At 42.0% G+C, this 26,374-nt stretch overlaps 1 protein-coding gene across 2 annotated transcripts in view; it reads left to right on the forward strand.

The window, feature by feature from the left end:
• Positions 1–26,374, forward strand: part of dcc (DCC netrin 1 receptor) — a 346,433-nt gene that overhangs the window by 130,759 nt on the left and 189,300 nt on the right. For both annotated transcript variants that reach the window (XM_085794193.1, XM_085794194.1), the window contains exon 5: positions 84–220. In XM_085794193.1, the coding sequence (XP_085650319.1) occupies positions 84–220 (137 nt within the window). The remainder of the gene's footprint in view (positions 1–83; positions 221–26,374) is intronic.

Consider the following 26,374-nt stretch of genomic DNA (forward strand, 5'->3'; position numbering starts at 1 on the left):
TGGTTTTGGTCTTTTCCATTGATCTGATGACAATGAGAAAGAAAGAAAAGCTGAAAACACTCTCCCTCTTCCCCTCTCTGTAGGAATAAGAAGTACTCCCTGCTGGCGGGCAGTAATCTGATCATCAGGAGCGTCACCGACGACGACTCGGGCAGCTACAGCTGTACAGCCACCAACAAGAACCACAACATCACTGCACACACAGAGCTGAATGTGCTGGGTGAGTCTGAGGTTTTTATTTAGTTTTTTGGTGCTATTTTTAAGCTATAATTTGGTAGAAACAAATTGAACTCGGTATGTGGCAATTACACATTCCATGACAATCCATGCCCTAAAACTGTAAATTAATGACATTAACCTTAGACACCTTGGAAACAATAGAAAACAATCCTGTCTGGAAACTCTAAACGGTAAAAATAAATCACGGTGCAGGTCCCCGCGCCGACAGAAATCCTCCCATCTGCAGACGCTCTCGGGGACAGAGAATCACATCCAGAATCAAACGCAGTCATGAAATATAAAAGCTGTCTGTTTACTTCAGGAGGTTTTCATAAATAAAATATGTTTGTTTCCATTGTCTGGCTGCTCCTCAGCTGCTGCCGGATTCACATTAAAGCTGCTGATGCATTCAGCTGAATCCAGACACCTGAACAGCATCTGACTGTAGGAATGACGAACAGCTGTCAAATAAATATTTTGTGCTGTAATCTGATGTGATTTACATAGTGTAACGGTTGAAATAGTGACAGGTGCCGTGTAACCTAGATACGAGGAGTCTGTGTCGTCAGCTCCTGTCTTTGTTTTCCTTTGGTTGAGTGGAACACCTTCAAGTGGATGCCTCTGAATGATCTCTGTATTCTCCTCACTCCTCAACTCGACTTACATTTAGGGCAGTGGTTCTCAAAGTGGGGTGCGGGGACCCCCAGGGGTCCTTGAGAGGGTACAAGTGGGTCCAACCTTTTCTTGAAATTTCACCACTTTTTCTAGAATTTAAATGTTTTATTTTTTATTTTTTAGAAATTTTACCATTTTTTTCTAGAAATTTTTTTTATTTTTTTATTTTTTGAAATCTTAACACTTTTTTCTAGAAATTTTTGGAAAAATTGTATCACCTTTTCCCAGAAATTTCTCTACAATATTTCCCCAAATTCACATCATTGGCCCTAATTTGAACGTTATTTTATTTGTGTATTTCTGGCGTTTGCTTCAAAATTTTGTCCAATAGGTGTCCATGGTCTAACTTTTTAAATTTAGGGGTCCTCGATTTGAAAAAGTTTGATTTAGGGAACATATGGCTTCTGTTTGGTTCATGTGTGATTAGACCGAGCGGCTCAAGTTGGTCTGTTGAGATTAAAGTGTACAATAACACAAGTGTTGTGGAATCTCAGAGCTTGTGTGGATGTGCAGTTTCTCATTGCTCTCTATGACTCAACCTGTTACAATGGCAAATAATAACTTTTCCAAAAACACACCTGAGCCCCATCACAACAAGTCCAAAAGGCCAGACAGTGAGAGTGCTGATGGGGCTTCTATCATGAGACTGGCACAAAACCCAAAGAATACAATTCCCACAGACGGCTGAGGACCATCTGTGATGTACTGTAAACAAAACACTGTGACTTCCAGAGGAGAGGTCTGGCAGCTTGTCCTGTCTGCCCCAGCACCCCCCCCTCCTCACTGGGTTCGATGGATCATGACAGTGTTGAGGGTGATGGAGGAGGAGGTGTGGTTGCCCAGCCTAACGCGCTCAGGTCGGTTCATCAGGAAGTCCTTGATCCACCCACACAAGGGTGTACTGAGCTGCAGTGCCTTCAGCGTGTTGACAAGTTTATTTGGGCCGATGGGATAAAAAGCAGAGCTGACAGCATCCTGATGAGTGTGTGAGAGGGCGAGGGCTGTGTGTGTTATTGAGATGATGTCATCAGTGGAGCTGTTGGCCCTTTAAACAGCTGGTTTAGGTGGTGACCAATGGGATGGCAGCACCAGTCTCACCATGCATTTCATTGAAAGGGAACTATGCAAGTCTGGGTGACTAACCCTCCTCCCGGCCATGTGCATTTGTTTTTAACAAAGCCGGTGAGAAGGAAATTCATGGATAACGGTGGATAACGTTATTTATACGTTTTTATTATGTGTATATTTATGTAGTCGTATCTGTCATGAACAAGAGATTACGGGTTACCAGGCGCGTTTGTGTGGCGGTGAGCTAGGCCACCGGGTCGGAGGCTCTGATCTTACAAGGTTGGTTTTCAGCCAAGAGACGCTAGATGGAAGGCAGAGAGCCTTCATTCTCCCTGGACCAAGCTACAAGTCATTGATTTAACCATCACTAGGACTCAGAAGCTCTTTAATTTGGTATAAAGGTAGCAGAGTTAAGCTAAATGTCTTGGATAGTTCCTCTTCAATTACAAGAGAGCAACTGGAAGCTGCACGGTATTCTAGTTAGCACTCCCTCAGCAATCAGGTTCTGGGTTTGATTCCCAGGCCTGGGGCCTTTCTGGACAGAGTGTGCATGTTCTCCCTGTGTTTGTATGGCTTCTCTCCGAGTTCTCCAGCTTCCGTCTCCCAGTCCAAAAATATGTGCAGTAGGTGGATTGGTGATTCTAAATGGCCTGTAGTCTGTGTGTGTGTGTGTGTGTGTGTGTGTGTGTGTGTTGTTGGTCCCTATATGTCGGTGCTGTGATAGAATGGCCAACCTGCCGCCCTCATCCTATATCAGCTGGGATTGGCTCCAGCCCCCTGCACGGATAAGTGGTTTAGACGAAGGGTGGATGGATGGAGAGCAGGCGGCCGGCTATCATTCATGTTTTGTGTACGAGGAGGAGGAGGAAGGAGGATAGTGGTGGTTTTCAGGCAGGTAAGGACTGTGGGTTTCTGTAGTGACAGGTTTAAGATGACTGTAAAAAGCTGGTCAGCACCGGCCTTCAGTGCTCAGCCTGGAAGACCTGAGGGCTGTGACTACCAAGGAGGCTCAGCACAGCCAGGCTTTGTGTTCGAGATCTGGCTCAGCAAAACCTAAAGCCCCGGTCAGAGTTAACTGGTATCACCATGGTGGTTATCAACTTGGTTTGTTAAGTCCGGCTCTCCGTGCTTTGTGCTCTGTGCGCGTTCACATCAAAGGAGGCGTTTGGCATCATGTGGTTCTGTTTCCAGGCAAAGTGGACTGATCGTGGGCTCCTTGTTTCAGCCAAGAGGAGCATGTTGTTTTAATGGAGAGCTCTGAGAAATACAAATACTGATCACAGCCCAAAGCAACACTGCTGCTGCAAATATGACGAGAGGAGGCTGCTTTTAAAGGTCCAGTGTATAAAATGGGGGGGAAACTGTGATATCTAATATTCAGATTTTAGTTTGCAGCGCTCACTCGCTCGTGTTTACCACAAGGAGCGATGAGGTGAAGATCTAAACCATTTTTCAGTATGTCTGCTGTTTCCTCCTCCTTCTTATTTCCTTCCGCCTTCTTCTTCATTGTTTTATTTATGAACGTGAAACTGTTGAAACGTGCTCTCTGACTGGCCGGATTTTCCATTCGTGCTGCCGTACAAACATGGCGGCGCAATATGGCGACACTCTCTAAAGCAAGACCCTTCTTATGTGTATATATACAGTAAAATAATAATTATAAGGCTACGAAAACCAAACAAATTTTATTTTATAGGGATTATACACTTATACAAATATATTCATGGGTAGTATATTCAGATTTTGCCAATAAACCTGGTCAATTATTACACAATGTGGACCTTTAAGTTCTGACAACTGAACACTTTGCAACTTTTAAATACGAACCTTTATCCATTTAAACAAAATAACAAGAGCAACAACAACAACGGTTATTTTTAGATTGTGTTTTAAATAGTTTTCACATATTTTACTGATTGCAATTATAGAATGCAAGTGTGTGTTTTATTGAAAGTGAGGCTGGTTGTGCGGATGAAGGCACAGTGATTTTTTTGAGGTGCTGCACAAGCAAACCCCATTTTGTCAAAGAACTTTTTTCAACTAGGTTAGGGTTAGCGTAGACCTATTTAAGATTTTTGTACTCGACGAAACATTGAACTTCATTGATTCATGGCCACATCAAAGAGAAATAATTAACTTTACTGATTGTCGATCTCCTGAAACCTGGCTCAACAGATGGGCAGATATTCCCTCAGCTGAACATCTGTAGGCAGAGACCGCTCAGAGAGAAGTTAATCAGGAATGCCAGCGCATCAGCGCGATCTCCAAAAACCCTCTCCCTGTGCAGCGATGCTGGACTCTGATCCAGCTCCACTGGACTTTCAGAGGAAAGGTGATGCCAGCTCCAAATGAGTTAAATGGTGAAGTAGCTGTGCTTTTATAGCCCATTTTAAGATGCAACTCTGAACAGAACCTGTTTGGGACCAGCTTTTGGTTTTTCCAGTTCATAGTATCTTTTGGTTCCTCTGCCTGAAAGCACTGTAAAACTGTTATGTGCACAAACAGAAAGAACATCTTTTAGAGCTTTGATGGACAGGATTGAATCCTGCAGTGGAATGAATTGAGCCTTCAATGAAACAGAGAGTGTGTATTTTTCTGTGAGCAGAGAGTTTACATCAAACACAAGCAGCTGTTGTTTGTTTGACTCTCAGGAGAAAATCTGCAAATTAACCTTGGGGTGTTTTCAGTCTCCTTCCAGCCGGGGCCTCTCCGCATGTCTCCACCCTTTCATGTCTTTGTCTCAGTGTCCCCTCTGAATCTGTCTCTGCGCTCACATCACCTTCATATTCTGTTTACTGTCTGCCTCGAACAGTTGGTGCCTGCAAACAGCGCATGATGTTCACAATAAGCAGAATGTCATGTCTGGGACGTGATCATAAAGTCTTCTCTTCTCTAAATATTACTGCCATGGTTCCCACAAAAACATGTTACTGTTATTTCAGAGCATCTTCCTGTCAGTGTACTGTCTGTACTGTATCCTAACTGTCTGATGGCTCTATTTTAAACAGCTAAAGCTTTCTCCAGTGTTTATTTGTGCTCTTTACTGTACTTACCCCTCTCCAGTGTTATCTATATATTGTTTTTGAACCCTGTCCTTGACTGAAGATCCTCATTTAAAGAGGAACTATGCTAGTCTGGTCGCTTTTCCTCTGTGTTGCTAACCCTCCGCCCGACCATGTGCATTTGTTTACAACGAAGCCGGCGAAAAATGAATACATGGAGCGGTGAATAACATTGTGTAACATATACAGGGATGCAAACAGCGCGCCGAAAAGCGAAACTCGCTTTTTTCATGATCAATTAGGTGTGGGTCGTTCAGATCCGAAGAGTTTTTGTTTTTGAGAGGGGGGGGTCTCAGCGTCTCAGCTGGGGTCAGTAAAATGTTTTTCTAACAGGCTGACAGTGACAATCACGTGAAACTGAGGCGAACTCATTCATGGTTGTCTCTGATTATACTGGTAACAGCCTACCTCCAATGTAGACGCGCGACGTGCGCTCTCGTTACCCAAAGCGGCGCGTATCTGCGTGCAGTCGGTGCGACGGCGCCGCCGTTTTTCCCCCCGTGCATGTCCGTTGCTGTGTCAGGCAGGTGTTTCCATGGAGCTCTGCCCCGTTTCAGAGGTGAAGGAAGCCCTGAGTGGAAAGACGTCGCCTCCGCGATGTAGAATGTGTTCAATTAAAGTGAAACTAACACATTATATATACGTATGTCCATTACACACTGAATGAAACATCCCATGTCTTTTATTTATTCAGTTTATTTTAATAGTAATAATTATGACTAACATTCAGTGAAGACCTAAAATTCAGTATCTCCAAAATTGAAACATTGCAAAGGATTTTTTTTAAGCATTTTTAATATAGAAATGTTGGCCTTCTGAAAACTATGTCCATCTATATGCACTCAATACTTGGTTGGGGTTGAACTACTGGAAATTGACTTTTCCATGATATTGTAATGTACTTATTTGTTAATGGTGAGCCCCCCCCTCCCCCCCCAGTTCCTCTCTTTTTTGGTCCTGACCCGTTTGCATCCCTGCATATACTATGTTACGACGTGTATATATATTTCCATCACTCATAGTTTTCCCACCGTTAGAGTTTTGACTGGTCCTCCTTTAATGACATCATCTCTTTTCCGCCGCCTTCCTCTTATTCTTCTATGGTTCAATGAGTGCCTCAAACAGCTTAATTTATAATCTTCGACAACTTTATTTCAATGAGCGTCTAAAGAAGCCAAACACCACAGCACAGAACTTTGAGAGCCCAATAACTTTGTTGGGTTTTCAGCACAGAGGTTGGTGGTCAATGGTGCTGATACCACAAGTTTAAAAAAACACCCCACCCAATTCGCCAACTTGGGAAGACAGCCAGTTACAGTAATAGACAGTGTAACACGGTATATAGCCCAAGAAATGCAATACGGTTAAAAAATTGGCATTTAAAGAAATGCTGCAAAAGTTTGATAAGCAGAGAAAATACAATTTAATCAAACAATATGCAAAACAGTGTTGCCACAACTTGTTTCAACACTAATAACTTGAACAGACAAAGAAGAATGTATTGAATATATAACGGTTAGATTTTGCAACATGTGAGACTGAATTTGTATTGCAGGCTGCATGTGTTTCCTCTGTGTTCCAGTGCAGAGTCATTAGTAAAGGAGCAGCTGTCTGAGATCATGTGTAACTGCTGATGTACATATATATATATATACAGTATATATAGATGAGGCGTTTCTGTAGTTGTCAGAGCTGACATTCTCACAGTAACTCTGAGGCAGGAAGTGTGTTGGTGTGATGTTCATTTACTCTTGACACATTTACATGCTTTACATCATACGTCTTCTTCTGAACATGTAATATTGTACTGTTTCCTGTTCCACCAACGTCTTGCTGTAAGTAGACAGTTACGGCTGACCGTTACTGCTTCAGGTTCTAGATTAGACAGTCAAATCCAGAACAAGAACATATAATAATATAATATATTTAATGATAATGAACCTGATCCACCTTCAGAAGCTGGGCCGCAGCAGGAAAACAAACACATCCACTGTCTGGGAGCTGGAGGCAGGGAAAAGATAGAAACAATGGAGGAAGAGACAGACGCTCCACCTGCCTGCTGCTTTATGATGCAGGTGAATCTGAATGAATGATACTTTAATGCTCACAGCTACTGACAAATGAACTGAGAGGCTAAATTGTGCATAATTTAGTCCAGCTATAATGAGCTATAGCCTGTCACTGTTGACAAATGTTAATACGTCTTGGCCATGCTGCTCCATTAATAACGTGATCATGTTGCAGGCGGTTTGGTGAAGCCCCACAGATCCTCGTTCAGCCGTGTGACTGTGTTGACCATTTACATGCAACATATCTATAACACAGGAAGGAGACAGTTAGGACGGGGTAATAGATCCTCTTTAAACCTGAGGTACCTCACATATTAATGTTGTCATCATTTGACTTGCATGGATCACTAGAGCAGACAGCTGATAGGCTCTGCTGCTCTATTGTGATAAAGGACAGTTGAAGCACATTAAGTCTGTACAGTATTTTTTTTTTATCATGTCTAAACACAACCACTGTACATTATAAAGGCATACATCAAAAAACAGACAATTTAGCCCCCAGCTGTTTTCTTTGTAATGCCATAACTATAATTACAGGTGGAGGAACCTAAAGCAAACAGCAATGATTAATCTACACATATCATCCACATGATATCCCATTAAAATCTAATGAATATTCAATACATTAAATTAACTTAATATTTCCTATTACAAATCAAACAGTATCTCTTCCCTGGCTTCCTGCTTCCAGCTGTTTTTCTAAACTAGTGCTGATACAATCTAACCAACATGCTGGTGGTTACATTAGAGAAAGAGAGAAATCAATGCAAATGATAAATAAAAAGGATGAAAAAGATTTAGAGTTAAAAAAAGCAGTAGAAACAAATTAGAAAAGGAAAAGGAGAAAAAAAAGGAAGATAAATCAATTAGAAGAAATCCAAATAGTGAAGGTGATGTAAAGCTGACGTGCTCCGGATGATCCCTCTGAGTAATTTCACAATTTCTGATAAACACGTGGAGGCTGATGCTGCACATTTTCCACACAGTGTAATTTAATCTGTTTTTCTGTCATTTCTTCCCTTTTTAAATGCTCTTTGATAATACATTTCAGAGCTGAAGGAGACAAGTCTTTAAACTGAGATTTTTCTTATCATGACGAGCCCGCAGAAATCTCTGAATTCACTGGATTTATTTATTCATCCCTCCATCCGCCCGCCCGTTATCTCCCCCTCTCTCAACTGAAATGCATTTGATAAGGTGAACAGTTTACCAACATGCTACACATCCCCACTTTCTCCGCATATTTATGGAGTTCAGTGCAGGGATTACCGGCATACAGATTCACGCATGTAGAAGAAACGCTCAGATTCAGCACACCACATGTCACTCTCGCCACTCGGCTGCTCTTGGGTTCACTTCCCTCTCAGTTTTTCCAATCATACCCCAAGTATTGTCAGTGGAGCTTGACACTTCCTGCATATATGTTTCACATTCAAAGCCTTGCAGCATCTCATCTTTTTCTAGTAGCCTTTTAATGTGGAGGGAAGAGGTTTTTAATTTAGTAGGGCTACACGGTATAGGCTGTCAGAACCAACTTCGCTATTTGAACAGAATTCAAATTATTTAAAAAATGAGAATATTCGAAGGTGAAAACTGACGTTGGAACGTGTGCCTTTCGCAACGGCGTAAATTAACGTTGTGCGTCGCAACGTTCGGGTCTTAAACATGTTGATAAAACAAACTATTTTGTTGTTGTGCAAATCTAATATAAAGAAAGAACTGCCACCAAAGAAGTAATGACAGCATACTGGTGGCTGATGATTGACTTTAATTGAGCTGCTCATAAATGCACAGCAATAGTTGTGTTATTTTATTATTAGACATGAAGATGAGGCCTGGACTATTTAAGTTTTATATTATTTTAGTGGACTTTCAGCTTCATTATGTTCTATTTAAGTGTAAAGTGTTAAGAGCTGCTCAAAATGCACAGCACAAAATATTACTGTCATTCAAGAGGTCACTAATATTTTAGTTTAATTTTATGATTTGTTTTGGTGCTATTTCATTTGCATTAATGTTCTAAAACAATGCACAGCAGCACATTTTTGTATCACAGACTTGAACTTGACACTCATACTAGTAGTGTATTTTTATAATTTAGTTTAGAGCTTTTTTTTGCTTTCCCTTATGCAAATAAAGTTGTCAGATTTGGCATTTGTTAATTTCCAGATACATCTTCAACATACATAAATAGAATAATTATTTTCAAGCATGAGTTAAACTCTGCATTGAGTCAAAAAGGATTCATTTTATTGGGGACTCGTAGAATTATAATGTTGAAAACCTATGTAGCAACATCCCTGAATATATATACAAATGCTGCATATATTTCACATGTTGATAAGCTCACTTTTATCTGTTGTTTAGAATAAATCCATGCCCTAAAAAGTTCAGAGACATTTATTACTGCCATTAGTCAGTGATTTATGCTAGTAGTAAAAAGTCCATAAAACCCCTACAGAGAAAAAAATGATAAAAAGAAGAAAATGGAAAAGTTACCTGTACACGTGGCGTCTGAGTCCTCCAGCCTGTGTCCTGCATTTGCATTCAACTAATAAAGAAGGAAAATGCCGGGCTAATATGGCCCATTACACTTTGTTTTTCCAAATGGAGGCGGTTAAAAGCTGATGAATCTCCACAGGCTGGTGATGTATGAAGATGTGTGTGTTCTGACTGCACAGGGCAGTGACTATGATTAGATGATTAGGATAACGAATGTTTGTGTTGTTCCCCATAATAATGAGCGCAGCCTGGCTCGTTAGCTTGTTCCTGTTAGCGGCTTAATGAAAGCAATGAGAAGCAGACGCGAGCGCTGCGGCTATCAGTCATCTTCACTGTGCTGCTGTCAGAGCAGCCTGTTGATGTTAGCACTGGGGCTAATGGGGGAAAAAAAAAGAAAATCTACAGTGGGCAAGAGACCAGTTAACGCATCACAAGGCTGATGATGTCACACACCCGCACAGCCAGAGAGATTCAACAACAACATCAAGCTTCATCACAGCTATAAACTGTTGCATCTTTGCAATAGGACCTATTCTGCTCATTTCAGGGGCTTTTAATGGCACTATGAACGTTTCGATCGATAAAAAACTCCATACTTAATGCATACAAGCTGTCTCCTCCATTCTGGCTCTTTCCTGCTTCGCTTAAAAACGCTTTGATTCAGCCATATAGGAACTTCCACTGAAGTTGTGACATAACAGAAAGAGACGTTAGAAAAAATTATACTGCGATATGATAAAACACGATCTTGTTGTAACACACAGGCTGCGATTATGCTCGACTGATGTGTCAGGGAGCAACACACAGTCTTATCACTCCCGACGCGTCATAAACTGACGCTTGGTCAGGGCCCTTTCGCGTTGTGCACTGACGCTCAAGGTGCCCCTCAGCGCCTTATTTCTTTATTCCGACGCAGGGGGATCTCAATTGATTCCAATACAATCCCCTCCGCGGCGATATGTGACGCTCAGAGCAAGTGATCTGTGTTGCAGGGAGAGCGGAGCTCAGCTGGCCTTGGCTGAATGTAGCACTACTGTACGTCGGCTGCGGAACTATTCTGGTTAGAAAAAGAAGAGCGTCAGGTGCTGCACAGCGTCAGGTAGCCTATAACTTCATATGAACGCAGCTCAAAGCGACCCGGTGCCTCTCACAGTGGCCAAGCTCAGATTTATACATTGAATCAGCTGTAGCACCGCGTGTCCTCCCGCGTAAAGCCGCAATATACCGCTCCTAAAAAAAAAAAAAAAAAAAAAGCACGTCGCGGCGGAGATGTAAATAGCGGAGTTTTCCTCTACTACAGCTGAACAGCTGACATGTGGTCAAGACGTACAGTGGAGACCTGTCACAGTGTCACCTGTGCATTTCATTGATATAAACTTCAACCTCAGGCTGTCTGCTTCCCAGATGATCACACATGGAGAGCATGAAGCTGCTTGTGTGATGAGTGTGTTACAGAGACTATATCAATGTTTAGGTTTATTAGTCAGTGCTTTATGTTGTCATGATAATTAATATATGCGTTTAATGAATCAAATATTGTTTTGGTCATAGTAACTGATAATAAATAGGCTATGTTTAATTCTCTCTCTTTTTTTGGGGGGGGGGGGGCGCACAGCTGTTTATTTTTCATTAAGGGGGGCTCACTCTCTCACACTTTGAAAACCCCTGCTCTAAAGCAAGTATTCCAATATATCCACAAAAAATCAGTGTTGGAATTATGCGGGAGCTGAAAAAGAAACAAGCTCCCCTGAAAGCCGACTCTGAGACATTTAGGTGGAGCTGAAATATTGGTGATTGTATGCGAGGACAGTAAAGACGTGTGTCCTCGGTTGTAAAACAGAAGAGAAAGTGATGTGGCATTCAGGGCTTAATTTGACTGGCCGATCGGAAACCAGCACCTATTTGATTGGCTCTGGGACCTCCCCTGTCAATCAAAATCTGTAAACAAACTACTAGTGTTGTAAATGTTATTAATGCTCTGTCTGTGTTTTATTGATGTGTTTTGGAGGCTTTTTAATCTGAGGAAAAAAGAAACAAGGGGGGGAAAGTGATTTTTTGGCGCAAATAAGGAGGAAAGCAGGAAAAAAGAGAACCAAAGGACACAGCTAAAGGACGTAGAGACACTAAGAGTAAATTAATAATGTAGTAAAAAGGAGGCAGAGCGTTGGGTGGTTTGTGGGCTGTTAACAAAAGTAAACACGCTTTTATTGATATTTTCTAGTGTTATTGATGAGTCCCATCACCATACCATATGTAGGAACCAAGACCGACCGGTGTTGTGCCTTTTAGCTCAGCTCTCTTTTCGTGCAGTGCAGCGGCTGCTATATCGCCCCCGCTGCAGCGATTCTCCACCCAATCTCATGGTCCAGTGTCTCCTCATTCACAAACAAGGCCCCGAGATACTTGAACTCCTTCACTTGGGACAAAGACTCATTCAGTCCATGGCATTCCTGGTTATAGTTACAGTGTAGGGTAAAATATTTAATTTACAGGTGCTTTAACACAGCTTTAGATAACACAATTTAGATTTGGCAACATCCCATCCGTATAGCAGCATCTGTGTTAGAGTAATATCATTGAACATCACTTGTCAAAGTCTTACTACAGTTTGAAATTTTAACTTATATGGTTGAAAAATGGTTTTAAAAAAACGTTGTCACCTGAGATGAGCTCCTTATGTCACATGTAAAGAGCTGCGGATCAGTGAGTGACACATGCAACTGTTAGATTTCCAACAGAACTCCCTCTGGTGTGGGAGATATGACCAGTTAACAAGTTATCAGTGTGACAAGATGCCCCGGTCTCTCCTGCTATGATGAGGGAAGAGCAAAGAGCCGTGGTGAAATTGCTGAGGCTTTCCAGAATTGGACAGTGCACACTCAGACAGGGGAAGGAATTCAGACCCCCACCCCCCTCCACCACCCCAGTTGACAGGCACACAGAGCCAGCCAGGACAGAGGCCAGCAGGACAAGTAAAAACCACAGCACCGGCCCATTACTGCCAACTAGGATTGGTCCTCATGCTCAGAATGTCCCGTCCAACTGTAATGGAGACTTCTGAGACAACAGCAATTACAGCTACAATGTCTTTCCTCAGTGTGGTAGCAGTGTCTCAGTGAGCTCCTCTGTGTATTTTGTCATGACTTGGTCACCTGCCTCGCAGAAGTATTCATAGCCTACCTCTTGAACTGTTCCACATTTTGTCACATGAAACTTTTTTTATTGGGATTTTATGTGCTAGACCAACACAAATGTTTTTTTATAACATTGGCAAGAAAGAAAACTAATCAGCACAATTTTTAAAAATTTTTGTTTTACTATTTATTTTATTCATATGCACAATGATAAAACAAGAATTATAGGCTATTTAATAATACAAAGGCAAATAATTGTGCAGGAGAGGAAAAGAAGCCCAAAGGGCTTATATAAAATCCTCCCCCTCAATACAAAATCACTAAAACAGATCAACCGAGAGAAAAAGAAAAGACACAATAAACAAACAGAGAGAGAAATATATCCATAAAATTACAAATGCATTTAAATTATACTAGACATGAGTATTTTGCCTGGATATGATATCTAAAGATAGGTCTCTTAAGCACAAGATGCTGGTGTTGATACACTGCTGTTTTTATTATGATAATTATCCAATCCAATTTATTTATAGAGCACATTTAAAAACAACCAAGTTGACCAAAGTGCTTTACACAGAAAAAATGAACAAAATCAACATTCAGTAAAAAAGCACAACAGATAAAAACAGTAAAACAAACAATCAATAAGACCATAGCTGCTACAATGTTTGCATTTGTGTCAATTATGACAGTTTGTTGTTCATTTTATTTTATATTGGTTAATTTTTTCCTTAGTCTTAGTTGTATATTTAAAGGGATAGTTCAATATTTTGCGCAAATTGGCCCATTGCCATAATCCCTATAGTCATAGCAGTAGGTTCGTTACCTTTATTTGTTGGTGTAAGCTATTTTTAGAACGGCGGAGCAGAGCGGCAGGCTGCTCAGAGCTACACTGAGAGACCTCCACCCAGTGTGGCATGGCCAGTGATTTGGTGCTGGTGGAGCCAACCAACTGTCAGAGTGTCTCTGTGGGACAGGCAGCCTGGTGCAGCCGGGACGACCACTACACAAACACTCATGACCCTACAGTATGACAGGGTCACTGTAGTTACCTGGGATGTAGCTGAGCTGGCAGCTCTGCTACAACAGGCTCTGGTGTGTGTGTGTGTGTGTGTTGTAGAAGAGGGTCAGCACATAGCCACCCTGTTATTCTTCATTAGCCTTCAATTACTTAAGCTTGTTAAGATTGCACTACAGTTATCTGCAGCGTAACCAGCCACGTTTGAATCAGGCCTCAGGCTAGGTAGGGGACAGGTACATGCACAAGACTTTTTTTTTTATTATTCTAACACGCATTTTTGTTGGAAAATTCCTGTAATCACAACAAATTGCCAGTAAGAATCAATGTGATTACATTAATTAGCATTTAGTTGCTCTTCATTAGTCGTCTTCTATTCATATTTGGTCACAGCAGCTGTAAGGTGGCAGTGTCATTTCTTCATCGGCTTCAAGCCTGTGGTGACGTCACTCTTTAACCTGTCAGTGTGGTGTGTGTTCTTCAGTCTGTGACATCACTCTCATTAAGGCTCTGTCTTTGTCGGCAGCATCACTGTGGTACCTAGAATATGCTTCTTTAAAGGGATAGTCCAGATTCGTTGAAGTGGGGTTGTATGAGCTACAAATGCCCATTAAGTACACTAGATGCAGTAAGAAGGTCTCTGAAACACACATTTTTACCGCCTACGAGAAGTCCCGTCTCAAAATAATACACCAGTTCAAGAGTACCATCTAATGTTAAAATTTACAATGCATCAGCTGGTTGGAAAAACATTGTTTTTTTTTCATCTGGAACTAACCAACTCACTCAGTACTCCTCAGTACTCCTCCACACTGGTAGGCTCTGCGACGCGATGTACCACTCCACCTTTTCCACACACTGCTGATCCAAACCACTGAACAGTGGAGTGATACGTGTGATGTGCCGGTGTTTCTCAGTGTGTGTGTGTGTGTGTGTGCACTGCATCTAGTGTACTTAATGGGTATTTGTAGCTCACAACCCCACTTCAAAAAAAGATGAACTATCCCTTTAATCCAGGAAACACAATGCCACTGTTGCAAGAAACCAACCTCAAATGAGTGAGTCAGTCCTGCAGCACAACCACAATCTGAGCTGACACACACACACACACACACACACACACACACACACACACACACACACACACTCAGACTAATTCACAGCAGTGAAACAGATCAGTTTAGCCTGTGGTTTGCGGTGATTGTCTCACTTCACGGTGAAATCATGAAGTCCCTCTCTAGGAAAGACGACACACACACACACACACACACACACACACACACAGACACACACACACACACGTGAACACACACACGTCCTCCTGGTTGTGGCCTGCGGGGTTCCTCTCCTGATTAATTACAGGCTCTGTGAATTACTGTGGGTGTTTTAGAAAACATTTAACAAGCTGCCAAACTCCCCCACTGATCCACTGGCAGGCCGCTGCCGCTATACTGAACAGAACCAACCGCTGACGGAAAGACATGAAAGAGGAAGTGGAGAGGGGGATGGGGTCACGGAGCTGGGAGACTGTAATTAATACATATAGAAGGTTTAAGTCCATCAGTATGTTCACCAGTCTATGAAAACTTTTCACCTTCTCCCTCTGTGGCTCCAGTGGATTAAAACACATTGTCTTGGAAGTTCTGAATACCAATGCAACTTTAAGTTCCAGGGATGCAAACAGCACGCCGAAAACTCGCTTTTTTCGTGGCCAATTAGGTTAGCCTACCTATTAGCTTCCAATGTAGATGCGCGACATGCACGCTCACAACCCAAAGCGGCGCCGTAGCCGCGCACATTTGGTGCGATGGCAATGTCGTTTTTATTTTTCGTGCATGTCCGTGGAGAAGAGAAACACACATTGTAGGACCACTGTATCATCAGAACAGACAAACGTAATCACAGAAGGCTGAAAATCACTGGACATGTCTATTGGGATTATACAAATCAACAGTGTAAAATAGAGCTGTGAAGATGTATGCAGTTAATTATTGCATATATTGTACGTATCACTCCTATTGTTTCCAATGTACAGGTGTATTAGAATATCATGGGAGAGTTTATTGAGGCCTATGTCGCTAATTCAATTCAAAAAGTGAAACTAATACATTATATATATCCATTACACACCGAATGAAACATTTTATGTCTTTATTTATTCAGTTTATTTTAATAGTAATAATTATGGCTAACATTAAATGAAGACCTAAAATTCAGTATCCCCCAAAATTTAAATATTACAGAGGACCAATTTTTTTTTTTTTTTTAAGCATTTTTAAAGTTGGCCTTCTGAAAACTATGTCCACCTATATGCACTCAATACTTGGTTGAGATTGAACTACTGGAAATTGACTTTTCTGTGATATTATCATGTATTTAGATGCACATGTAGCCTATTATTTGTTAATGGTGAGCCCTCCCCTCTGCCGCCAGACAATTTCTCTCTTTTTTGGTCCTGACCCGTTTGCATCCCTGAATTTCAAGTGTACCTCATAAACTACCAGCCCAAGTAGATTATCCTGGCACGACTGTAAGGGAAGTGTTATGTGAAAGTGTAGATGCTTTATGTAGAGTATCGCCTAGAGCTGCGATGCTGCACAGTAATGATTCTGCCTGATTAAGTTGAAGATAGAATAAATGTTTCATCAGCGACATCTCCGAGGTGGATGAGGAAGGTGCAGGAGCCAGCTGGATCTGTTTGATCTCTTCTCTCATGTCAACTTTGACAAATATTCATCTCATGTTTCACTCTGTCTCTATATTATTGAACAGGGAGTTTTTTATGGCACGAGAGAGAGCATAGAGGAGGATGGGATGCTGAAGGTCTACATACAGAGCATTTGGAAGATAGTCAGAGCACCAGTTTCTTCACATGTTACGTGGGAAAAAGTACACTCAATACCTCATCATGGCAGGGCTAACGCTGAATGTTAGAAATGTATGGGAGTTGGTTGAAATTAATTGACCTCTGGAGGAAACATGTTGTTATTCTTTGAGCTGGTTGTTCCTCAGGACGTTTCTCCACCTTCACACACTCTCTCCTTCCTGATGTCTCAGTTAGTCCTGATAGAAGAGTTCTGGTTCTTTCCATATTTCTTCATGTCACAATGATAGAGACCAAGGAACCTTCCGTTAAGGCTGAACGAGAGAACACAAGAGCTAAGTGAGATGAAGAGAGACCTCATCGTGAGAGATGGAGGTATAGAGGCCATGACACCTTCAGTGCAGCAGGAATGTGTTTGTCTTCTGACATCCTGTCCTCTTTCCTCAGCCTGACCATTCTTTCTTTAAACGTCTTCACACCAGGCTTGTTTAGTTCACTTGAAACAGACTTTTTCCTTCTTGGTGCTGGACCTGTTGGGTCGGTGTGAATACAAACCAATGGTGCAGAACAAACAAGTGAACCTAGACCATCTCTTCAGCCGGGTCTCGGTTCACTCGTTTGGTCCGCACCAGAGTCTGAAACCAACCTTGGCACGATTTGTTTATGGTGTGAATGCAGTCCGAACCAAATGCAAAATTCAAGTGCCTTTTTTGGATTCAATAGGCTTCCGTTGTTGTCAGAAAATATGAAAAAAAAACATCATTGGTTAGCAACGTGCCAGCCAAAATGGTCAACATCTCCTCCGTAGCACCTGTCGATTATTGATTGACAGGTGTGATTCTTGATGGTTATTCCTTCGAACATAAGCGACAGGTGCGACTGGAAATACCAGATTGAAAGGGCAGCGAGAAACGCATGCATGACCTCCATTGTTTACTTTTTATGCAGGATCCCGTCGATAATTTATCCAATGACTGAGCAACTGTGGGACACATGATCTTTTGTTTACAAAGTTGGTCTGCTTCTAAGAAATTGCAATGTGTTAAAAAAAAGAATTGGCCCGCACCAAAGTAAGTGAACTATCAGACTTTCCTGATGTGAATACACCTACTGTCTCACTCCTGTGAGTCCTGAACCTTATGAAGTGGGATGGCAAACTTTTACCGCTGTTACAGATAGAGCCATGTGTTGAATCTGAAGACAGTAAGGAATAGATAACACACACACACACATCCCAAAAAACATATATTTGGGTGCTGGATCTAAAGGAAGCTATAAGAAAAAATAACAAAAAGGTCCACACACCATTAAGCTCCCATAAGGATCTTTATTAAGTAACGTTATGAGCCAGCAGACTCTTCCTCAGACTTCACAACTGTCAATGGGGGCAGCATCTTTAAATATCCATCACTGCAATTAGACTAGTCTAGTTTTTTCTGCAGCTGTATCACTTTACTCTAAGGGAAAAGATGTGTTAACATGTCACATGTCTGATGAGGGACATCTACTACATGTTTATATATTTGTCTTATGTATGTATATGTTGGATACAATCTGAGGACAGACATTGTTTGGGACCAGGTGGGTTTGTGGTTAGAAACCATAAGGAGGCCGGTCAGCCACTGTATGAGCATCAGAACTGAGGCTGTATGGAAATCAAATGAGACAGTCTCACTGTCTTGCCAGCTCCTGTGCAGGTCAACAGAGCCTTGGATGGACATGATAATGTGACATTGTCGTAGACCTAACATGGCAGGTTAAGCTCTTACAGTGTGTGTGTGTGTGTGTGTGTGTGTGTGTGTGTCCTCTCAGTGAACCAATCACTCCTCTCTCCCTTTATCAGCATTTCTCTGGGAGCTGTCCGGTGTTACAGATTAACACCAGCTCCACGCTCACGTATGTTCAGACTCTGTCACGTCGTAATATTCTAATCTCAGTCTGTCCAGTGCGGCGGCTGCTGCTCAGTTCTGTCTGCCCCCGATGGCAGGTTTTTAATGTGCTGCGTCGAGCCGCGCAGACGAATCAAATCAACCTGACCGCTCTTTGTTTCTTAAGCTTTGTAATCCAGGATTTGAACTCAATCAAGTCACAGATGGGGAAAAGGGAGAGGACTTAACATGACATTTCAGCAGGCTGACCCCGACAGGACTAACCCTGTGCATAATACCCATCATGCTCTGCTTGAGCTTAAAAATCAACACCTGATGCACCTGACCTTGTAGAGAGACGTCCTCCTGACCTCAGCCTGGACTGTTCTCTCTCAGTCTTCATCACCGGGACATCCAGCGTGTTTGTCGGCGTCCTCCTACCTCCTTCCTACCGATTTGTCCACACCTATTTCCTTCAGGCCCGGCTTTACCTGCGTTTTTCCACACAGACAGCTGCAGCCAGCTGGGACGGGACAGGTGAGGTCGGCCTCGGGTGTCTCCGTCCCGCTGCGTCCCCTCAGCAGGGGGACGACTGCACCGGTCTGACAGGATTTGGGTCAGAGCTTCCAGACAGCGAGAGGCCGGCCGCGCTAATTAGACACTGTAAATATCCACCGTGTCATCCCACCACAATGACCGCCGCTGCCGCCTGGTAAACCGCTGCCATGGCAACCAGCTGGAAGCCTGTCTTCTCTTGGTCTGGGCTGCAGCTGAGGAAGAAATCCCCCCTCCCGAAAAAAGAGCACAGCTGTCCTTCATTTTTACTAGTTTTATCTGCATTAACAACAGATGGTGGCAAAGGCTGAGGAAAATCACAGAGGGGGCTCAAATTGTCTGCCTGTAACGCTTATTATGGGATTGTGGTGTGAGTCTTTGTATTTGATTCCCTAGAGTTAAGTCCAAATGTAAAAGCTCAGGCCAACCCAACAGAAATCACAATACACTGTGTCCTCCATATTAACTCAGCTTTATTAAAGAAGACGGCATGAATAAGATGAACAAATACAGTTTAGCAGTATGAAATAGTTTACTGGGTTATCACTGTTACAAGTTTTATGCCACTTTAACCTTTAAGTGTGTGCTTTTTCTTTGATGTGCTATTTTCTAAGGAGCTGTTTGTAGCTTCCTTTAAAGCCTCTGGAAACATGGCTTTAAATAGTTATGGCTAGTTATATATTTAAAGTTATATCCACAAAAGTCTGAGTGAAAATAATTATCCATAACTATTAGAAAACATGCTTTAAAAACAGCTCATTTTGCTGTTTAGGCCACTTGTCAGGACAGAGTGGGCGTGACAGATAACGCTCTGATTGACAGCTCCCTCGTTTTGATTGACATCTCCCTGGTTCCGCCCATGTCCAACAATCTCATAGCAACAACACGGCAATGGCAACGGTAAAAAAAATCCAGCCGTATACGTTTGAGCCCTCTGATGTACAAAAAAAAAAAAAAGACTAGTGAAAAGATCGATGCACATCCTCCGGTAGTTTGCCCCGCCCTCTTTTTGGGGCCGGCCTTAATTTGTCTGTGTAAACAACTTCTTATAATAGATTAAACACCGGCTTATAATTAAGGAAATACAGTATACTCACTTCGGAGGGAGATGGTAAAGAGAAAGATTTGTTAATCACAGTTTCTGAGCGGGGTACAAAGCTGGCTGGTGGAGTTGGATAGGGACTGGAGGTGTATTGTAGTCCACCTCTGTGCTGAACAGGCAGTAATCCACACCAGCAGCAGCATCTCTCTCATCTCTGGTCCATTGCTCTTTCTCATCACACAGCTGATCTTCACAATAACTTGATGAATCATTTGCAATAATTAAAAGGGTCGCTGACTGACTTCACAAACACACTGATAAACAATAGTTCAACACACTCGAGCAGGACTCCAGCCTGTCTGACAGTCTGCGGTCTCTGTGCCTCTGTACTCAGCATGTGTTAACATTTGCAAGAGCACTTCATGCCTCTCCTGAGAAGATTTTATCAAACTGCCTTTGATATTACTGAGGCTGACTTGGTGCAGCTGCACTGAGAAACATTGTCTGTTTTTCCTGTTTCTGCTGACAAAATACACAGAGATCCAAAGCTATTAGAGCTGAGTCTTCATTAGATTAGCTTTAGCTGCGGAAGCAGATCTTTGATGTTTTGCTAAGTGTAAACTGTGAGCTAAAGCAGTGAACAACATGGAGCCTGGTTACTGATGTTAACGTAGGCTTGATGTAGCACCAGTGGACCAAACCTCTGTGAGACAGCGGTAAACACTTGGACTGGGCACAGACCTACTGTCCTGCAGTTGGAGAACATTATTTACTTTTACCATCAAACATGGAAACTAAGTATTTCAACTTCATCAACATTAACTAAATTGTGAATCATTTCCTATGAGCTTCTACTCATGTGTGGTAGTGACTGTGTCTGTAGAGTGAGAGGGGGGATTGACACGCAGCAAAGGGGGCGCCGGATGGAATCGAACCCGGGGTCGCTGCAGCAGACACGCTGAGACGCTCGCGGACAACGGTCACCTGTTACCGTTACCATACAGACGAGCTAACATGTCCTTTTTTAATCTCCTCTCTTTAGCACTCATGTTGTCACTACATGATGTTATGTGGCGATGACGCTGCAACCCAACTACACAGCTGTTAATTAAATGATTGGCTGTTTGCCTGTCACTCATAGCATCCAGGGATGTTTCAATGCCCCACATCCTTCAGTTAACACTGCTGACCTGTATCAACAGAACAGACATGTTCCAGGTACCATCACCACATCATTTTAAGAAACATGTGAACAATTTAAACAATTTCAATAAATAAACACACTTTAAAAGAACACAAACAAAAAACAAACAAACAATTACGTACATTTTCTGGTGAGTCAGTGAAAATACACAAGGGGACAGTAAAACTTGAATCTACTGGCCAAGCGGGCCAGTAAGAAAAAAATGTTATGTTGGACACTGGCTGTATAAAAACTAACACCAAGATAGTGACTCGACACTGTCAAGCTGGGAGACATACACACTTACCGTATTTCCTTTTCTTCACTGGCTAGTGTGTATGCACCATATCTCCCAGCTCGACGGCGTCCAGCCTCCATCTTGGTGGTAGTAGCAAATAAGGTGGAGAAAGGTTCCATGTGAACAGCGGTTGAACATGGCTGCCGTCAGGGGGCGTGGCAGTTGAGGGGCCCAAATCGAATGTTGTGTTTACAAACTGCAACGAACAAACCTACAGACTCTACCTTTAAATGCTGCTGTGGTCACTGGTCAGAAAGTAGATTTTTTTTAAAATTTCCTTGTCAGTGTTGGGTCAAAAGCTGAATTTATAGAGTGAAAGTTGAATAAGTTTCAAGTTAAAACCAGCGAGTGTTCCTCAGTGCTGTCATTTCACTGTGTATTCTGAAGACTCCCCTTGAAGCAGTCGTGCCCTTTTTGTCAGAGGCAACAACATGAATATGTTGGACGGAGCAAACGAGCATCACTGCTGTCTCGTCTCCAGACTGCTCCTACACATCTGTCCTCAGCAGATCTGCAGACCCTTCAGACGTGTTTGTGCTCACTCTGTGATTATGTTGGCAATGAGAGAAAGATGAGCCGCTCTCAGTCTAAATATTGTTTGACTGCTGCACTGAGACGCCTCGTGTCTGTGCTGAAGTGACACTTCAGTCCGGCTGCTGAGACAAGGCAACAAAGTGCTGAAGTTCAATACACAGTTGCCACTGATAGAGGGAGAAAAGTTCTTATCGTTTTTTTTCAGCTGCAGCAGCAAAAGTTGGTTTTACAAACACTCAGACGGCTTGTAACGCCTCGTTCTGGGCCACCTGATGTGTGTTCAGACAGAAACTCATTGCATTCACTCAGATGCTCTACTGAAGTAGTTCTGATGTTTTCACACTTTCCATTTCATGTTGCTGTTCAGTCACAACACAACTGCAACATCATCACGGACAAAGCTGCAAACTCATTTATAACAGCAGAGTTATTGAGGGCTTTGTAGGTTATGAGGAGAATCTTGAAGTGGATGCAGCATCCCACTGGGAGCCAGTGAAGGTTTTGAAGTTATTGGTGTGATGTGATCTCTGAGGCAACAAAACCACTATAGTTATGTTAAGGTCAGTCAAAGGTGAGGCGGATGAATAAATAAACATGTTTTGTCTGTGCTTTTCTCTGTATGAAACCTCCCCAACCGTCTACAATCATATCAACAATATGGATGTAAGTAGAAATACTACAAGGTCAATTGTCTGGGAGAAAGTCAACATAGCTGGTAGAAGAGAAAAGGCGAAAAGAAAATATACTGTAAGGCAAATGGAAGACGAGCTGCTTCTGACCAGCGTTGAGCAGCAGGTGCAGCTCACTGGGAGTCAGTGAAGGTTTTGAATGATTGGTGTGAAGCGCTCTCTGAGGCAACAAACACTAGAATGTGTATGAAACCTTCCCAAAAACCGAACAAAATGTCTGAACATGTCCATAATAAAGCTTTGGAAATCTGAATCTGCAGAAAGCCGCATCGCTCACATTGGGATTACATTGGGTTGGGCTTCACCTTGATGTGAGCCCAACGCTGAACAAGTGTTGGGTGTTCCTGCGCTCTGGGCATGGCTTCAGAGAGAAGTCTGAGGAAAGGGGCTTGGACTTTTGAATTGTGTATTTTCGAAATGTGGCCTAGTGGAACTGTTTTTCCAGGACATCCAACCCTACCTTTAAAGGGGACATATTATGGACATATCACTTTTTGAAGGCTCTTTAATATTTGGGTGTTTGTTTTTGCCTTCTTGCCTCCAAAATGTGAGAAATGACGAAAAAAAATCAGTAATCTTCAGGTTCCCTAGGTGTGGTTTTATGAGCTGTTCCCTCAGTTGTCTTCCAGTGATGTAACTAGTTTTCAAATTTGCATAATACCACCCCTACCTGGCACCAGTAGAAGGGGCGGGGCAAGCAGTGGTTCAATTGCATTTAAAGGGACAGGCACTGAAACCAGCCGTTCTGAACAGAGCTGTTTTGTTAAGATGAAAAGAGCTGTGATGTTTGATCCTTGGGGAATTTTGACTGAAACATGTCACAGACATGTCTTTAAGACACCTGGGAACTATTTTAATTTGTGGAAAAGGGACATAATATGTCTCCTTTAATATATAAAAACCATATAAAGACCACACCCCCATTCTGCCTCCAATAGAAGATGTTTTGTGCTCTCATCTAAATTTCCTTGGATATGCATTTGCTGTAGCAGTTTAATTGATAGGGTTGGTTTTTATTCAACAAAAGGTACACTGTCCCTTTAATTTATCAAATTAAATCACAGGGCTTCATTGGATAATAAATAAATATTGCATGTTTTGTTTCAGTCAATTGCAATTAAAGGTATAAGAATTAGAGAATAGCATTGATAGGACCTGTTGTTAATCATAATAACTAAAGTGTAGATACTTGGAGTAATGACATGATGCTATCACTACCTCTGTTCTGAATGAAACAGCTGATGTAGGTTTGAGAGCCATGATGTATTGTCATGAGAGGAGACAGCAGGTTTTGAATGTAAGCGTCACGGTCAATGGTAGATCATTTCCCTTCCTGATACATTTCTATGGGATAATGAGATGGAATACAATGTGTCAAGGTGAAGTGAGTCAGTGTGTTCCTCCTGAGGAGAGCTGCAGAACGCTTTAGAAAAAAATCTTGATGATATCATAATGACGTCATTATGATTATGCCGGCTCACTGTGTGAGACATGGGTGTGAATAATAAGGTGTGTGTGTGAATGTCTTTCACTGGGTGCTAATATCACAGACACACACGCACAGAGCAGATGTTCACTGAAATGAATGATGGGCTAGATTTCCATTTGAATGCTGAGTGGAAGTTATTATGGTGCAGCTATTGAGAGGCAGCACCACTGATACCTTGTGTGTCTGCGTGTGTAAGTGAGAGAGAGAGGGAGATCACATTCCAACAGCACATTCTTAATCTCTTACTGTTTTAAAAAATATTTTATTATTCAACCAAGCATTCTAAAGATGATACGATGTCAGTCATAATGTTAGATAGAAACCACTATTCACATCAGGTGGAGTGGAGTCACACATGGTTGTTGATGCCTCACATTACCATATGTATTGTGACTCTCAGCTGTTTCCAGGAGGAAGTAGAATACATGTTGAAACGCATTAGCCGTCGTCAGCGGCAGCACAAAGAGCCCACCTGGAAGCACGGCCGCTTTAGTAAACGCGTCTCCTCGGATGAGCAGGTAATCAGTGTTCAACTCGCAGGTCGGTGGAAATAAAAACCCAAACAATCGATGGGCGCCGAGGGAGTTCCCTCAACAAAGGCTAATCGTTTAGTGAGCAGTCGTCTTCGATTGTAATGAGGCTGAGCGGGATGAAACAGACGTCTCATTCTAACTTTTGAGAAAACTTTTCAAACGGATAAAGGATTTGGAGATTAGAGGCAATTAGAGCCGATCTGATCTGTATTAGGCCACACAGTAACCACAAGATCTCCCTGCAGGGAAAGCGCTGGAAAAAGAGCTTTAAAAAACTAGCGTAGTTTCAAAGTAAGGCCTCTAAGGTACAGGCCAGTGCAGCAGCTTCTGATTGGCTGCTCACAGCTCTGCCTTGTTTAGCAACTGAAACTTTCCACCAGTTAGAAAACATTTGACCAACCAGTGTTGAGAAGGCAGAGCTTGTTTTTTTGTTAAACTCCAAACAAAAGTTAAATCTTAGGAGAAACATTCATCATTTTTGTTTAATTGAGAGAGCTGCTCTAGAGCCACGGCTTCACTGCTGTCTGTCTAACCCTAACCCTGGGCTGTAGTAAAATAAACCACAGAACATTACAGTGAAAACATGGACATGGTGCACACAGGGCCTGGTTTACTAAGAACACAAATAGAGTATCCTCTGGGCTCTATCTGTGTCTATTTGTGTCTATTGTAGCTGTGTTAATGCAGATGGAATGAAATTTCCCCAGGGTCTGGATTTTTTTTCCAGAATTTTTTGTTTCCAACTTCAGCCCTTTAAATATATCAATAATATACTGAATACAAAAAACAAACAAAAACATTTGGCTCCATCGTGGCCACTTGTGGTCCATTGAAACCCATTAAAACTACATTTATTTTTTATTCTTTGTTCCTCATATGAAATTGTGCAATTTAGGTAAAACGTCTTTCATTCATTCTTCTTGAAAATTGTACTTTTCTACCTGATTATGTAATTGGTCAATTTTTTGGCCAAGGAGGAAGTTCATGTATTATTCTTAGTTTCCAATAGAGGCGTATGATGACTTTCTGCACTTGAATGGAGAGGATAAATGACCCAATTTTGACATAAGTGCAATCTTAATAATACAAGAAAAACAAGAACAAGAACTGATGTTAGTTCAAAACTTTAGCAGACGACATAAAAAAAAAAAATCCAAACTCAGAGCACACTGAGTGGATAGTGATTTTAGACAAAGCCAAAGGGTGATCCACTAAGTGTTTGTGTCTTTGTCAATGACAACAGGTGCAAACAGCAGTATTTAAATGAGGATTTTGTGTAAAGAACACAGGATAGTCACAAGTGCTTTATGCAGAGCTCCAGCCTAACATGTTTTACCAGGAGCACAGTGGCCACTAACTTCAATTTTTAGGGGCGTAAGCGCAAAATTAAGGGCGGAAATTGACTTGCAAAGCAAATATTAACATTTCCTTTTCATCCATGATCCTCACATACATTGGCCCCACATCTGTAATGAAAGTAGAAAGTAGAAATGCTACGAGGTCGATTGTCTGAGAGAAAGTAAACATAGCTGGTAAACTAGAAGAACAGATGAAGTGAAAAGAAGATATAAGGCAAAGACCAAATGAAAAATGGAAGAAGAGCAGTGGGCAC

This window comes from Trachurus japonicus, chromosome 12 (genome assembly GCF_045865225.1).
Source record: "Trachurus japonicus isolate A0001 chromosome 12, Traja_1.0".
NCBI lineage: Eukaryota > Metazoa > Chordata > Actinopteri > Carangiformes > Carangidae > Trachurus > Trachurus japonicus.